Source organism: Monodelphis domestica, chromosome 3 (assembly GCF_027887165.1).
Source record: "Monodelphis domestica isolate mMonDom1 chromosome 3, mMonDom1.pri, whole genome shotgun sequence".
NCBI lineage: Eukaryota > Metazoa > Chordata > Mammalia > Didelphimorphia > Didelphidae > Monodelphis > Monodelphis domestica.
The window spans coordinates 27,512,612-27,529,347 of NC_077229.1; the positions used below are offsets into that span (position 1 = coordinate 27,512,612).

At 48.8% G+C, this 16,736-nt stretch overlaps 1 protein-coding gene across 3 annotated transcripts in view; it reads right to left on the reverse strand.

Moving 5' to 3' along the window:
- Positions 1–971: 971 nt before the first annotated feature.
- Positions 972–16,736, reverse strand: part of ANKRD13A (ankyrin repeat domain 13A) — a 45,600-nt gene continuing 29,835 nt past the window's right edge. For 2 of the 3 annotated variants that reach the window (XM_001378236.4, XM_007490409.3), the window contains exons 9-15: positions 16,329–16,390; positions 15,410–15,540; positions 13,890–14,047; positions 12,636–12,749; positions 10,167–10,327; positions 5,222–5,289; positions 972–4,112 (exon numbers count right to left, since the gene is read on the reverse strand). In XM_001378236.4, coding sequence (XP_001378273.1) covers positions 3,917–4,112; positions 5,222–5,289; positions 10,167–10,327; positions 12,636–12,749; positions 13,890–14,047; positions 15,410–15,540; positions 16,329–16,390 — 890 coding nt within the window. In that variant the 3' untranslated portion in view covers positions 972–3,916. Of the gene's footprint in view, positions 4,113–5,221; positions 5,290–5,344; positions 7,600–10,166; positions 10,328–12,635; positions 12,750–13,889; positions 14,048–15,409; positions 15,541–16,328; positions 16,391–16,736 lie in introns of those variants that run through there. The other variant, XM_007490410.3, reaches the window with a different exon arrangement.

Consider the following 16,736-nt stretch of genomic DNA (forward strand, 5'->3'; position numbering starts at 1 on the left):
GTGATACCAATTAAAGCTGGACTCTTCTCCAAATGCTCTTAGAAGTTCAGACCGAGTTCCCATTCTAAACCCGACAGAGGAAGTGTAATTGAGTTGAAAGATGGGGGACGGAGGGGGGGGTCAAAAGATCCTAGCTCTAATCCAGATACTACTAAGATGGTAAGCAAAAATATTCAGAACAGCATTTTTTGTTGCAGTAAAAGAAAATAAACTGGAAATAAGTGGATAAATTGTGCTAAGTGAATGGAATATTATTACAACATAATAAATGAAGAACTTAAAAGAAGCTGGGGGAGATTTGTCTGAAATGATACAGTGAGTTGAGCAGAATCATGAAAACAACCTAGAGGATAATCACATCAGAAACAGGGTTTTACTCATGAAAAGATCACCAGAGAAAATGCATTATTTTGGCCTTGATGCCACATCCTAAGGACCAATGAGCATGGCCATCGGATTTGTCCTATACAGGTTGCCTCCCTTCATCAGAATGTGAACTCCTTGAGGGCAGGGACCATCTTCCTTTTCAATCTGTGTTCTTAACATTTAGCTTTGTTCAGAGTCGGTATTTCATAAAAGCTTTTCTCATTCATTCATTCACTCATTCATTCTTCATTCATCCACGTGTATGCTCAAAATACTCATAAATGAGAATGTCTTTGAAAAACGAGAATTCTGACCAATGCTGTAACCAGTCGTGACTCCAAAAGAAGGAGGATGATGTCCATCTCCTGCCTCTTGGCCAGGGTGATTAACCAAAGGTGGAAGATGAGACGGATATTCTCAAACATGGCAAATAAAATGATGTGTTTTCCTTCACTATACTTGTTGCAAGAAAGGCTGAGAAGGGGAAAGGGGAGAGGGTGTAGTAAAGTCAGAGAGGTTAATAGTACTTGCCCCCCAAGACAGGCTCCAATAAAACGTTTTTAAAACGCAAACCAAAAAAATTCTGAAGGAGACACACAAGGCAATTTTGTTACCATGTTAAATTTAATATCAAAATTTTCAAATGAGATTTCTACTTTCACATCCAACTCCCTTTTTTTCTTTGTAGATTTAAATGTTTGCGTTTGATAATGCTCAGGTTCATAATGAAAAAGAAAACTGAAATTTTAAAGTGAAAAACAAGACATGGCTGGCTCAACTGCTGCAGTGGTATTTCCACAAAATAGGAAAAGAGCCCAAGGAAGGCCTCCAGTGTTGGTCAGCTCTTCTGCGGCAAGGATTCTTAACCTATTTTTGTATTATGGACCCCAATGGCGATCTGAGGAAATCTGTAGACCCCTCTTCTCAGAATAATATATTTAAATACATAAAATAAAATATAGACGATTACAAAGGAAACCAATTATACTGAAATGTCATCATAAAAATGGTTTTAAATAACAAGTTGGCAGAACTCTTGCTCTATGAAGAGAGTGGATGAGGACCAGATGAGAAATGAGGGTTATGTTTTGCAATGGCAGAAAGAAAACTCATTCTGAGAATACAGATCCTCTAAAGTATGGCGTAAAGAACCAAAATATTGAATCCCATTAATGAAATGGTTGGAACTTGGCTCTCCTTTCCTTATTCCCCAGCCTAGAAGGATGTAAAACTAGCAGGGATGCTGCCCTCCACTCTGCTTCAATGCCAAGCCAGCCCACACCCCTAGATATCCTCCCTTTCTAGAGTGTGCAGCCCATTTACCCCATTTCAGAGCAGAGGCCTTCAGAAGCGTAGAGAAGCCACCCTGGGTGGGAGCAGGAATTTAGTCGGTGTTGGGACACTGCTCCGTGAAGTCCTCCTCCAGTCTCACTGCGATACAGACATGGCCATCACCGGAATGCCAACTCACTCTGGCAGCCCCAACACTGGGCCAGAAAGGCTTGCCGTACAAACGGCTCAGGGGCTGCCAGCACCAGCCTGACTCTGAATGCACCATCAAGGGGGCCAACTCTTTGTCCGCAACAATTCTTCAAGACCTTCAACCATGGCATGGGTGGGAGGAGGGAAGAGGAGAGAAAAGGGAGAGAGGGAGGACCACTCACACGAAATCAAAGCATCTTCAAGGACAAGGAAATTACATTAACTCATCTCAACCCTCTTTGCATTTGTTCTCCATAACAGGGTACACAATTCTGAGACCCAAAAATAAGAAGATAAAAATCAGCCTTGAGACTATAACGGAAATACTGAGAGAGCACCCTCCAAGGAAGCAGGATTTTATTTGCATTGAAGAGGGGGGAGAACATACACATGGATAAATCTTGGGCACCCAACGTGGGGCTGGGTAGGCCCTCTGACCCAAGGTGCCAGGGAGGGTCAGGAGGCCCTTCCTCCCTCCCACCCCAGGCAGTAGGGGTAACTCTACCCAAGTGGGCAAATCTGACGATGATTCCCTTCAGTGTTCTGATCCAATCACCAACAATTCCAGATGAGCTACTCCATGAAAGTAAAGAGTCAGGTTTACAAAATGCTAAGCTGCATAGTCTGAGATAAATGCAACGTCGATGCGATTGGCTGCTTTGTGCATAGAAGGAATTTTAATCAGTTACACAAACGGGAAGTGATTATTATAAGGCATTAAAAAACATTGTCCCATGGGACTAGAAGCATCTTGCCGGCAACCCTAATGGGACGAAACTGAAGTTGTCCCAAACAACGATTTCCCTTGAGTCCCCTGGGCCACTCGGTCTCCAAAAAGGCCAGCGTGGCTCAAGATGGCCCACCCAGTTATTTCAATGCTGAAAGGAATCCCTACAGGAACAAATGTGTGGTCTCCAGTGTGAAGGGAACACTGCTCTATTGTGGGGAGGTGGGTATTTACAGAAGGGCTAGACAAAATAGTTGAATAGCTAAAGATATTAAAAAAGGCCTGAGAAAACCTGGTTAAAATATATACTTGTATTGCTACTGGTGGGAGTAGATTTTTTTTTATTTTTCAAAAGTAATAAAAAGAGTCTGTTAAAAAAATATATATCCAGAAAGATGTTGATTTGAACTGTAAAAAGCAATTAGAACTTTCCCTTTGGGCTGCTTGAGAGCCATTTGTCAGCAAAACGCTGACCTTCTCTTTAGAATTCCATTCTTTTCCCTCAAGAACATGGCCCAGCTGGGACTTCTCAGGGTACTTTGGTGTACGTTTCCTTCCCTAGAGACAGCACGTTCCATGGAAGCTTTCTTATTTTGGTTTCAGGCTGCCCTAAGGTAAACTCCCGAAGCTAACAGTTCCTAGGGGGGCCCCGTGGGGCAGAGGGTTAGGGGACATGCTGACCAATGGGGCCCCTCGGCGCTGGAGGACACTGCTCTGATGGGAATTGCCTTCTCAAGCTCAGCCCCACTCCACAGAAGCCCAGCAGACCACGGAAGGGGGAAGGCCACTGTCGTGGTCACCCACGGATCCAAGCCCGAGGCAGAGAGTTCATCACAGTCTCAGACGCTGTGCGTTTCTCCTCTTGGATGTTAGCAGGCAGAGCACGTGCTCGTGGGACCCAGAAAGCCGCCTTGCAGGTGGTTCGGAATGCCCGTAAAATGAGGAGGAGATCTGCACAGACCCTTTTCTTTGGTAAGCCAGGAGGAAGTTTCTTTCCACTCCTCACAAACCCCATTCTGCTCTCCCACAGATGTCGTGCGCGTGTGCACAGAATAGATGTGCACAGACACATGCACACAGACACACACAGACACACACACAAGAGCACCTTGACTGCAGAAGTATCTCGTCATCATCCCTCAAGAGCAGGAGCCCACACGCCTGAGTGGTGTTCTGGGTTGGGTCCAGTTGGAGCGGAGGCACCCCGAGCAGCGCAGCCCAGATGCTGCAGGCCGGATGCCCAGCGGCTCCACCCCGCCACCCTCTCGGACAGTGACCCGCCAGCAGCCGCACCGGGAGGCAGCTGCCCGGGGATCCGCAGGCCCCCACGGCCAGAGGGGTCTATTTTTCGGTGAGAGACAGCCGTAAGACTTCTTGCAGCTCAGCCTCCTCTTCCTGCAGCCGCAGCTCCTGCTCCTCCAGCTCTTTGGCAGACAACTCCATGGCAAGCTGCAGGTCACTGTCAAAATTCCTTGCCTCCTCCACAGCACTGGTGCGGAAACCATTTGAGCTAGAGAGCAGACTCTCCTGAATAGCCCTGGAAAAAACGAGGGGTTTGTCAGCCAAACGCTCTTCTCAGTCCTGGCTTCCCCCTCTTCTTTTCCTTATTCCGACCCTCTCCCTCACGTTCGGCCCTGGGAAATGGGCCAGATCCCACTGTGGGAGCTCTTCCAGCAGCCCCCCAGACCCGAGACACCCCATTCAGTCTCCTGCAACGCACCACAGCGGATTCATGGGACAGCACCATCTCCAAAGTGGCCAGGCTTCAGGTGACCCAGAGGACAGTGAAAAACCACTCGGGGAGGTATGAGTGGGCTGAGGACAGTCCAAGTGACCCGAAATGCACCGTCCCAAGGCAGGTCAATGCGAGGAGGCAACGTGCAGGGACAAAAGGGAGGAAGAAGTGGACCGGCCACAGTGCCCATAAAATGTTTAAAAGGGGCAAGCAACGTCTCCGGCTGATCACAGGGTCCTCAGGAGGACGTGGCCATGAAGGGTCACCATGTGAACCCTTGGAAGGAGTCCCCAAAGAGGGAAGTCAGCCCACAGGGATGCACGAGGCAGAGGCAGCCTTTCCCGCCAAAGCTCTCTGTCCCTGCAATCATAGGGACAAAGAATTCAAAAGCAAAAGGCTCCTTTGTGACACCTGGGAAATGGCTAGACAAACGGACGAATGGACCATTTTGTATCAAAAGAAAAACAATCACGAGGAATTCCCAAGCAAACAGGAACGTCTAAACGGATGGAGTGAAGAAAAAGAATCCCACACCAATGTGTAATGGCAACAATGGAATTAGGAGAAGGAGACCCTCAAAGGGAGGGCTTGCTCATGACCAAGGCTGCATGTCTCCTTGGCAGAGGCCCCAGCACCTACGGGGTGGGATGCTGAAGGCGGTAGCAGACACAGGGCTTGTGTCAGCTGGTCCTTCTTTCTCCTCCGGCCTTTGCTACATGGTGGGAGCATGGATGGAAGGATTCGGAAGTGAAGGGGACAGAGAAACAAAAGGCAGCAATAAAAATAAGATTTTTTAAACCGTTCCATAATATTGGGGACACACAGTATTTCGTTTAAAAAAGAAAAGGCTAATTAATTAGTAGCGATGGAAATCATGCTCCCCCCACTCTGAGGGAGTCCAAAGAAATTACCTTTCGTACTGGGAGTCATAGCCATGTGGACTGGGAAGTCCCCCATTGGCAGGCAGGCCTGGAATGTCCTAGGGAAGACAAAAGAAAGGCATCAGCCGGCATCCCTCGGAACAGAGAAGGCAGCCGTTCTCCTCTAGTCTCTATCAAGCAGAACTAGAGAAAACAATCATTACAATATTTATGGAGCACCTACGGCCCAAGTGTGAGATCCGACTTAGCACTGTCTCACAGGCTGATACCTAATGACTCGTCCTGCAAATTAGGTGTTGAGAGCCGATGTGCTTTCCACGGAGGTGGATGCTCTGGGAGCGGGGGGACAGGATGCCGGGGTCCTGTTTCAATGAAGACGCCTTCTCTGAGATTCAAGACCACGGCCCTCTGCTCAGAGCCAACCACAGGCCTAATCCCAAATGCCTTCTTAATGCCCAAAACAAACTTCTTCACTAAAAATCTTTACAAGTGGAGAAGAAAATTCCACGGGTATGGAAAGGGTGAGAACGTGAGGACTGGCTTCAAATATGTGAAAGTCTATCGGACAGAACAAAAACTCCACTTGTTCTAGTTGGGCCAAGTGGGCAGGGACTGTGGTTAGAAATTGCAAAGAAATAGCCTTTGCCCAGGAAAGGGCCAAAATAAGGGCTAATACTTAAAGCTGTTCAGAGCTGAAATGGGATGCACAAGGCGGGGGAGTGGAGGGGGTTGAAAGGAGGGAAGGGGAGGGAAGGAAGAAGGGCAGGGGAAGGGAGAAGGAAGAATTCCTCAACACTGAAGTTCTCTAAGAAAAGGCTGGGTGATCAGGCCAGGCCCCTTCCAGCTCCCAGATCAAACCTGGCCTCAAACCCTCTCTGCATCTTCTCTGCTCTCTGGTGACTCCCGCCAGCCTCCACCACATTCTTGTGCCAATGTTTGAGAGGACTCGGGAGTTTTTTCTTCATTTCTTTTTTGCTGTGAACTTCCCACTTCAGCTTAAGCAGAAACAGAAATTCAGAGTTCAAAAGTTTTTTTAAAAAAAGATTGGTTCTCTTTTCAGATTCTGCTTAGATCTGCTGAATACACTAGTCTTGCTGAATATGTCTCCTAGATACCAATAAAACGAAATGGGACCAATCCACCTTTTTCTGCTCTTATGTATATCAGTGGTGTCTTTTGTGATACTTATGTTGTGGACTCTTTTTTTTTTTTAAACCCTCACCTTCCATCTTGGAGTCAATACTGTGTATTAGTTCCAAAGCAGAAGAGTGGTAAGGGCTAGGCAATGGGGTCAAGTGACTTGCCCAGGGTCACACAGCTGGGAAGTATCTGAGGCCAAATTTGAACCCAGGACCTCCTGTCTCTAGGCCTGGCTCTCAATCCACTGAGCTACCCAGCTGCCCCCATGTTGTGGACTCTTACAACTACCACGTATCTTTGTATTGTCCTGTGGGTAAATTATGATTTTATTTCTTCAAAGATCGTGGCATTCTGGGATTCACAGTCATAGAGAACTGTGCCAAGAAGAGACTGGAGTTACAGATATTGTCTTTGGTGCTGAGAAATCACTGAAAATACAGTAGTTTATGGAATAAAATTCAGACTACAACAAAAAAAAAGAAAGAAAGAAAGAAAAAGATTGGCTCTAACTGGGTGTGATAGCTGCCCATCCCAGGCCTGTGATGGCAATTTCCCTGTGTAAGACTATGTCCAGTTCTTACACCTTCCCAAGGGGGCAATGGTTCTGTCTCTGTCACGGGGTGATGGGCCCCCCTGGCACGGCAGAGACTTATGAAAGAAATCAACCAGGGACCTGCTGGCCATGCAGCCCTTCTTCCAAAGTGATGGCAGCCTATGGACCTCAAGCCACCCAAGGGTCTAGACACTCTGGCCTCCATGTATGTTACAAAGAGATCTTCAGAAAGCAGAGTGGCTAGAATATGTCACCACCTCCTACTGCCCCAAGGCCTTCCATGATCCTTTCGGTCTTGCTAGATCCTCTGTGTTTATGGAGGAGAGGCCTTCATTCAAATAGCATTTCTATGTCTTCTTTAAGACAGTCAATGAAAACACCATTCACCATGCGACCCAATGGCCTTTATACATGGACCCTTAAAATAATAGCCTACTCAAGTCTTCTTCCAAGAAAAAGTTTGTCTCCAAAGGGTTTATCTTTTTTTTTTTTAAAATCAGAAAAATGAAAAACTTTACAATGAAATATGTTCTCCACTTTATTTATGAGCAGCAGGAAACTGAGGGCCGAGTCTAAGGCCCACCTGGGGCCATTTGCTCCCCTCCAGGGTCAGCCAACAGCTAAGCCCCCGGCACCTTTCACATGGTCTTGGCTCTGGTCTCATACTGCGTTATTTGATTTTACATCATACTGGATTTTACATATAACTGCAAATCTGTTTGGAAGTAAGCAAAATGTAAATTCCAGATAAATACAAAGAGTCTCAGAGTACAGAGTAGAGCAGCCTCCAGACCAGACCTGATCTCCCACTTAAAGCAGGGGGAAGCACCCTGGGTGACAAAGAGAGACATCAAAAGGGACTCATGGCGGCCAGGAGTTGGTGACCTTCAAGGAAGTAGATGTAGACTTCATCCAGGAATTTTCCCAGAAGAAGCTACACAGGGGTAATGCTCAAGAAATATAGCAACCAGCTGTGCCTTGGACTTGCAGCCTCCTGACCAGACCTGCTTCCCCTTTTAAAGCAAGGGGAAGCACCTTGGATGGCAAAGAGAGACATCAAGGCAGACACATGCCCAGACTGGAAACTGACAGAAACCGAGCAACCAACCATAGAGCCAGGTATTTCTTTAAGAGATAATCCCTGGAAGAATCACAAAAGGTGGTGCCTGCGTCTTTCAGTTTAGAAGCTTGGCCATGTTCTTCTAGGCTCAGAGAGCGTGCCAAGAGGACGAGAATCACCCAAAGAAAAACTTCCTGTAAATGTGAGAGAAGATTAAAGTACCTTTTGAGAGAGGCGTCCCCAATCGTTGTGATTTGCTAAGAAAGTTCTTCAGGGCAGATGTAGGCCCAAGTAGAAATAAAGAAATTTGCTCAAAAACAAACACATTTCCAAGTCTAATAAACGTGGGAAGTATCACATTCACTTTTCTGACCTTAGTGAAAAGGATGGGCTATATACTGGAGAGAAACCTTGTGAATAAAAGGAATGAGGAAAAGCCTTCAACTAGAGCTCAGCCCTCTCTCTGTCTCGGGCAATCCTTCTCATCCAGGAAAGAAAAGTATTTCAGTTCTTACAGAATATGAGAAAATTCGTAATGAACACGGGAAAGAACCAGAGAATTCTCCCGCCTTCATCTTGGCTAACACGCAGCTCTGACTAACTTAACCACTGTGCCTCCAGGATCAATGGTAAACCCCACTTGGCCTGTCAGGCTCTTCCGTAGCTGGGCTCTGTCTTTTCTAGACTTCTCAGGCTTGGCTTCCTTCACATACTCAACCATCCAATGACGCTCCAGCTCTCGGCTGTCTATCACGTGCCTAGAATGCTCTCCCTCCTTCCTTATCTCCATGCCCCAATTTTGTACTTCCTTCAGGTTGTAGCTAAAATCTCCCTTCCTGAGAGGCCCCTCCCAATCCTCCATCGGGCTGCTTCCAGGCCATTCCCATTTTTAAACACAGACTTGAGCTAGATGCTATGTTAGATGGGTTTGTGATTGAGGGGGAAGAGCTTCATCTGAACCAAAGATAAACCAAATCCACTAACGACAGCCTTATTGAGCAATCACAGTAAAGTGTTTGTCTCAGTCTGAGAGTGAACTTCCCCCCACTTTTCTGCACTGGTACACGGTATCTGACTCGGACACACACACCTACACACGTGTACACATACGTACACACACACACATTTAGAAACAGAGAAACAAGTAGAAGAGAGGAATTGAGGCGAGGAATTGGCTGGGCAGAGGAAAAGCTCAGTGGTCAGTCAACAAGCACTTCTGAAGCACTTCCTGCATGCTATGCGCTACAAAGAAAGCCCAACCCCCGGGGGCTGATGCCAGAGAACGGCCGTCCATACAAGGCAGGGATCCTGCGTACATGGAAGGGGACTGGAAAGGAGAAGTATCGGGGCAAAGAACTCCTCCTGCAGAAGGGTGAGACAAGCAAGAAGGTAAAGAGGAGACATGAAAAGGGCCGAGGAGGATGGGAGAGCCTGGGCAAAGGCAAGAGGGGAGATGGGAGGCTGGTGTTTGAGGCACCCACTGAGAGGAAGCCAGGAAGCTGGAGGGGCCAGAGAAGAGCCCAGTTGGAAAGTCTTTTGAATGCTAAACAGAGAACTTCCTTTTAGATCCTGCAGGAAAGCAGGGAGCCAGGAGAGTTCGTTGGGCTGGGGAACAGTGGCATGCTCAGGCCGAGGTTTAGAAAGCTCGTGATGGCAGCTGAGTGGAGGACAGGCTGGCTTGAAGCAGCCATCGGGAGCCCACTGGCTACTATATGGTGTCCGGGCGTGAGGCGAGGAGGGCCTGCACCCACGGGGGCTGTCTGGCGGAAGAAGGGGGATGAGAGATGTGTGAGGCCCAGGCGATGAGAAGTGGCAGATGCTGGCCATAGAGGGGAGGACTCGAAGGAGGACTGTGAGTGAGGAGAAAGGGAGAGTTTGGAAAGCAAGACAAGCCGAGTCTGAGATGGTAGGGACCATCCACTGAGATCCCTGGACTCAAAGACAGGAGGCAAAGGTCCAGCTCGAGGCCAGTGGGTCCTGCCTCTGTAGATGGCGCCACAGAGAGAATACAAAGCTGAGCGAGGCGCACTCCCTTCAAAAAGCTAGGACCCGAAAGGGAGCTAAGAGAGGCGCGCACATCCCTGTAACCCAAGTGAAAATGAGCTCAAGGCGTGGGAGCTATGCGGAGTTCTGGGGGGATCCTGAGCACCCTGACTGCTAACCAAAGGCGCCCGGCCTTCCAGGCTTTGGCCCCGACTCAGCAAGCAGGGAACCCCACTCACCTGACTCCGGCTGGACTCTAACAGGCTCTGCTGAATGGCAAACTGCATGATTTCATAATCTTCATCCTGCAAGTGCATGTTTCTGCCGTTGTCTTGGATGTGATAAGATTCAGGGATCTCAAACACAGACTGATCAACCTCAAAGTTGGAGTCGAGGGAAGCTGGAATACAAGAGAAGAGGCAGCCACTGAGCGGGTGGCGAGACTGCTGCTACCCTGACGTCTCGCTTCCATTTGGAGCAGACGGACGGTCCAAAGAGGATGGAGCAATAAGTCTGCAGTGACGAGAGACTGAGGCACAAGAGGTCCAAGAGTCTCTATTTATTGACAGGGCGAGCAGTTACCAAACATAGAAGCCAACGGTCCCTCGGTAACCAAAGCCCCCAGTGCCGTTAGAATGGTTTTTATGGTTCCGTGGTTATAGGAGATCCAGAAATGACCCCCCAACTAAGACTGTGAGTGAGTCTTAATGACACTATCTGACCACCTGACCAAGAGTCTTCCTTCACCCATCGTGGTGACCAAAAAGCCCAAATGAGGCCAACGTCCTCTCCTAAGAACCGATCCAGTGTCCTCCCAGACCAGGGACTTTCCAGAATTTAGGGTGCTATGGAGGAAGGACGCAGAATTATTCTTCTCCCTGGAACATCCTCCGGAAGGCCTCTTCCCTGCCACTCCCTGGACCGGCAGAATGGAACATCCTGTGAGTGACGGGGGGGGAATCGCTGTTCAACCACCTTTCTTACCGCATTCACTCACTGAGCTTGTCAGCGAGAAAGCTCATGTATAGTGTACTACAAACCAATGAGCAGTCATCCATTTCTCAAGGAGCAGACTGGTGGCATCGGATGGGAAAGGAATTCTGAAAGGGGAATAAAAAGCTTGCTAGGCTTTCCATGTTCCAAAGCCAGGCTGTGCCCTGGGGGTCAGTGTGAACGGGCACTGACATTTTCCCAGATATTAATGAATCTTTCAAAAACACTTAACCAGGGCAACTAGGTAGCATGACGGATAAAGAGCAAAGTCTAAAGTCAGGAGGACCTGGGTTCAAATCTGACCTCAGATATTTTCTGGCTCTATGATCCCGGGCAAGTCACTTACCCCTAATTGCTCTTCTGTCTTAGAACTGTTACCAGGACTAAAAAATAAATAAAACCACCTGACTGGGAAAAGGCCCCTCACACAAACCCAGCTTCCAATAGGAAGACACAGCAGCAAGTGGAGCCACTGCAGACGGGGGTCTGGTGACTCAGACTCCCAGCCACACTCGGTCTTTCTCCCAGTAGGATTCCCACACAGGCACAGGAACTCACCACGGCACAAGGCCTATTTCCAAACTCAGTAATAAAGTCTTGGATGGCTGGATGGAGAGAAACCGAGGCAGAGCAAGCCAATGTCAGCAAATATGGTAGGAGCTCCTGAGAGAACTCCACTGAAGCCACAGAACCGATCCATCACCTCTCCCTGTTTGGCCACGGCATTGGGGAGGCAGTTCTGCCCATGGGTAGGAGGGTGAGAAACAACCTGCTCTCAAGGAGCAGACGATCCCCTGAGCAAGGGCAGCACACAGCTGCCAGGAAGTGGCGGGATGACCCGAGGAGAGATCAGGGCTGAGCAAGAAAACCTGAGGAAGAACGTATTTGGGGGAGGGCGAACCAGGAAAGGTTCTGTGGAGGCCATGGCACTAGAGTGATCCTTGAGGGAACAGAGAATCTCCCAGGCAGAGATGAGAAGGGAGTACATTCCAAGCACAAACACCGTCCTAAGCAAAAGCATGGAGGTGGGAGATGGAAGCAAGGGAGATCAGGAAATAACAATGTTTAGCTGGGATTTAGAGTATGAGAAGGGGAGTTACAGGAATATGCCTGGAGAGACTGGCTGTAGCAGGCTCAGGAATCCTAATAGTCCTTGCCCTGCATTTTAAGATTTCATCCACATTCTGGAATATAGTCGATGTGATTTTCATCATTTAACTTAACTTCTTTGGGTTGTTTGTTTGTTTTTTTTTGGGGGGGGGGGGTTAACTTCCATCTTGGACTCAATACTGTGTACCAGAGTGGTAAGAGCTAGGCAATGGGGGGTAAGTGACTTGCCCAGGGTCACACAGCTAGGAAGTATCTGAGGTCAGACTGGAACTCAGGACCTCCTGCCTCCAGGCCTGGCTCTCTATCTACTGGGCCACCTCACTGCTCCCATTTAATTCAAACATCTTTTAGGAATTGCACATCAACGAAAAAAGAAAAAAGTTCCCCACATATTTTCCCTACTTCATATTTAAAGGCAACATGGCTAGTGAATAAAACCCTGGACTAGAAGTCGGAAAGACGTGAGGTCAAATGTTGCCGCACTCTCAGTGGCTGCGTGATCCTACGGAAGTCACTTCATCCCCCTCAGCCTGGACACCGTACTCGGTCCAAGGAGATCTGAGCCCCCTTCCAGCTCTGCATCCACGCCCACGGTCCTTGCTTACCTGGATCAGTGTGCCCCCCTTCCAGGCTCTGGGAGCTGGGCTCTTCAGCTGTACTGCAACCATTGACGTTTCCAAACGTAATCCGAGCATTCAAGACATGGAACAGTGGAATTTCTAAGGGGGGAAATGGGCTTTTGTTAAAATACACAATGTCTGTTTCTCCTTTAAAGTGATCATGGTTTAGATTTGGGCATTTTGGTTTTTTATAAAACTTCTACCTTCCATCTTGGGATCAATCCTGTTCTAAGGCAGAAGAGTGGTCAGGGCTAGGCCCTGGGGGCTAGGTGACTTGTCCAGGGTCACCCAGCTAGGAAGTGTCTGAGGCCAGATTGGAAGCCAGGTCCTCCCATCTCTAGGCCTGGCTCTCCATCCACTGAGCCGCCCAGCTTCCCCCCCGATTCAGTTTTTAAGAAACATTTCATGCTGGATGTGTCCTGAATTCTGGTCCCTCGGGCCGCTTTCATCCACACTTCATAGGAAGACCCCTCCCAACACTGTCTCCAGAGCTGGGCCACCAGAGCACCAACAGGCACAGGGTGACCTGAGAAAGTCTACTGGTGTCTCCGGATAAATGAGCAAAGTGGGACTGATGATCTCCGAAGGACCTTCCCGCTGGACCGTCCCAGAGTTTAAATGTCTCCCAAAGAAAAAACCAAGAGCGGAGCTTCCACATGTGATCTTGGCCCCTTTCCATAAGGGAGCATCGAATGGTAAGGTTTGCTTTGAAAAGGGTTCCCATGAAAACCACCACGGAGGCAGCCTGATAACCTGAATGAATGCTCTCTGGCCCTTAGACGGTTATTTAAAAGTGATGTATTTTCCCAACATCCAGCCTCTGTTTCCACACAAGACTCAACCTACACAGAATCCAAGAACCAGAGAATATGTGAATAAACCATCTCTCGGGCAGGCCCACGGGAACCCGCTTAAGATAAGGCTGTCTCCAGTGGCCCCCGAGTCTCTGAAGGGCCCGTCAGCCAGCAGAGAGAAGTAATAAGGCAGAGAAAGGCCCCAAGAATGGTCGAGGCACCCCAGCCGGGGAGCCCACAGCATATAGACGCTAACCCTGCAGCACCAAGGAGACCGGCGTGCAAGGGCCTCCCCAGGGCACCCTTCTTTGGAACACTGGGCTCCTGGATGCCTCCGCCTTCCAGCAAGAGGCATCCCCAGCGATCACCAGAAGCCTGGCACGCTTACGCTAACTTTAGTTTACAAAAGAGCTCAGGGAAGCCACGTCCAGAGAAGAGAACGTACCGATTTTGACAGGAAATCCGGGCGGGAACTCCAGAGTGATGAAATCTCTCAGTCTAGCAAAATGGGCGCTGGTTCTGGCCATGAGGTCAATGATGGGAATGACCTGCTCCACCAGAGACAAGGGGAACTCCTCACACATCCAGAGCATGGCTTTAAATCTGCAAGAGAGACACTGCCTGGGCCATCGCCATCCGCCCCACCACCACCGGTGCCCAAGGGTGCGACTATGAGTCCACCCTGTGGTAGAGGCACGGAGAGAGAGAGGGCTTGCAAGCCAGGTCATGCAAGAAACAAGGCTGGGGACCCGTCTGTCCATCAATCCCTCCATTCCTCTACCACAACCCACACCTATGGGCTGTCTGCCCCAGGTCACAATGGGAACTCCTGGAGGACAAGCGTCTCTCCCACTGCTCTGCGGGCCCCCTATTTTGCCCAGGGCTTGCACATTGTCTTTGCTGTCGTTCATCTGTTTATCCCATCTGGGTTTTCTTGGCAAAGATAGCGGAGTTGTTTTCCTTTTCCTTCTCCAGCTTATTTTACAGATAAGGAAACCGAGGCAAACCCTGGAGAAGGGTCACACAACTGGGAAGCGTCTGAGGCTAAAATGGAACTCGGGTCTTCCTGCCTCCAGGCGTGACCCTCTGTCCTCTGCACCACCTTGCTGCCCACTTTGCTCACAGTGGTTGTTAACAAAAGCAACCTTCCTGCCTTCATTCTTTGGCTAACAAGGCAAACCAGAATCCCCAGATCCGGGGGCTGAGGTCACCACGCCATTCCTTCACAAACACTTCCAGTCCTTCGATTCTGAGCAAGGCTGCTACGTGTCTTCTCCACCCAAAGCCTCTCCATAGTCAGTAACCACGTTTAGCAACAGAACTCTGGATCTCAGCCCTGACACTTCACGGCAGCGGCAGTGTAAGATGTCTATAGTGCAGCAATCCACGAGCGCTCTGACTGCACTTAGCGATTTTAGTTGAATATAATATTTTGGTTTTTCCCACTTATATGTAATGACAATTTTTAAGGCATTTTCTAAAATTCTGAGTGGCAGATCCTTTCTCTCCCCTCCCTGCTCCGAGAGGATAAACAATTTAGTCCAGGTTACACACGTGCCACCACACAAAACCCATTTCCATATTGGTCATGTTGTAGAAGAAGAAGGACATAAAATTGAGGAGAACTAGCTACTTAAAGGGACAGAATAAGAGGGGGCGGAGATGGCTGCCCCCTTGAATGGACTAAGGCTCACAGGCAAGAACCTCTCCACATTCTACAGAGCAGAAGAACACGCCAAGCAGCGGGCAGGGTCTAGTTCCCAGGTTTTTCCAGTGAGAGTGACCCGACTACTCTAGAACTGGAGAACTGGAGCCGGAATGATGGGGGACGTTTTGTTAAAGGGTGAAAAGAGGAAACGCTCCACACTGACAGGCGTTAAATCTGAAAAAAAACCAGCAATCGAAGAAGGGAGGAAGCGAGAAGGAAGCAGGCCCCGCTCCTCTGTCCGTGGCACGGACTCTTACTTTTGGGTTCTGATGGTGAGTTCCTTTGGCCGTCCTATGTCTCGGTCTTTCAAATCAAAGTCTTCATTGAAATATTCCTCGGGCGTGATGGCCGTGGGGTTATTTGCTGTTGCGCACTCAGTAGTGAGGTCCTACAAAATTGACCCAGGAGAGCATTACACACCCAGCCCTCCACCAAGCCAATTCTGCCCCAGAAATCAGAGCTTCGAGAGATAGATCATGCCCACGGGCGTCACAGGGAGATTCTGCTGTCTGACGTCTTTAATGTGGAAAGTATTTTAAGTTCCTATGCAAAACACGAGAATGATTCACAAAAGCTTTCGCCACTCCTCCTAATGAGTCTAATGGCTTCCTTTTTCCATAATTAAAAAATAGAATATACTTCATCTCTCCATTCCATGAATGCTTTTTTTTTTAACCCTCACTTTTTGACTTAGAACAATTCTAAGACAGAAGAGCAGCAAGGGCTAGGCAAAGGGAGTTGAGTGACTTGCCCAGGGTCACACAGCGATCAGTATTTAAGGCTAGATTTGAACTCAAGTCCCCTGACTCCAGGCCTGACTCTCTATCCACTGTGACACCTAGCTATCCCTCATCAATGCTTTCTTGAAACACATCTGAGAGCAAAGGGCTGCTTCTCTTCAACAAAAAGGAATCCCTACCCAGAGGCTGACATTCGCCCTCCATAGCAACACAAAAGCCTCCACAATTCCAAATGCTCTCCCATAATTCTCTCTCTGACCTTTTCATGCTCTTATTTCTAATCACCTGTAAAAAAGGGAAATAAGCCCATTTCCTCTTTAAAGCCAGCAAGGGCCGGACATCTCTCCTCTGTGGACCACCCGGGGGCCTCAAGCCCTTCCAAAGGAGCTCCCTGATTTACTCCAAGGGTCTGGGAATGCCCACTGTACACACTTACCCCCTGAGCACCAAACTGGTGTTCCACAGTACCCAGCAAAGACTCCAAGGGATTTCTATCAGCTGTGGAAGGAAAAATATGGACCAAGTCAGAGTGCCGTGCGCCAGCCGGGTTCACCCAGCAAGAAAGCCTCTGGTGTGCTGATCTGGGATACATAACGTAGGAAGCAACTGAACTATAACATGCCGCCATGTCTGCTGGAGCCAGAGCCGAGAGGCTTGGAGGGGAAGACACCCTCCCTGGTGCACAGAGTGGAGGCACCTTCACCGATAAAGGTGTCCCCCATCGAGGCTCCCCATCAGAAGGGAAAGCTCCCTGCTAACAGGGACCCTGCTTTATTTCTCATCTTTGTAACCACAGCACTGAGCCCAGGGCCGGACACATTGCCAGTTCTTTTTTTCCTTAAAC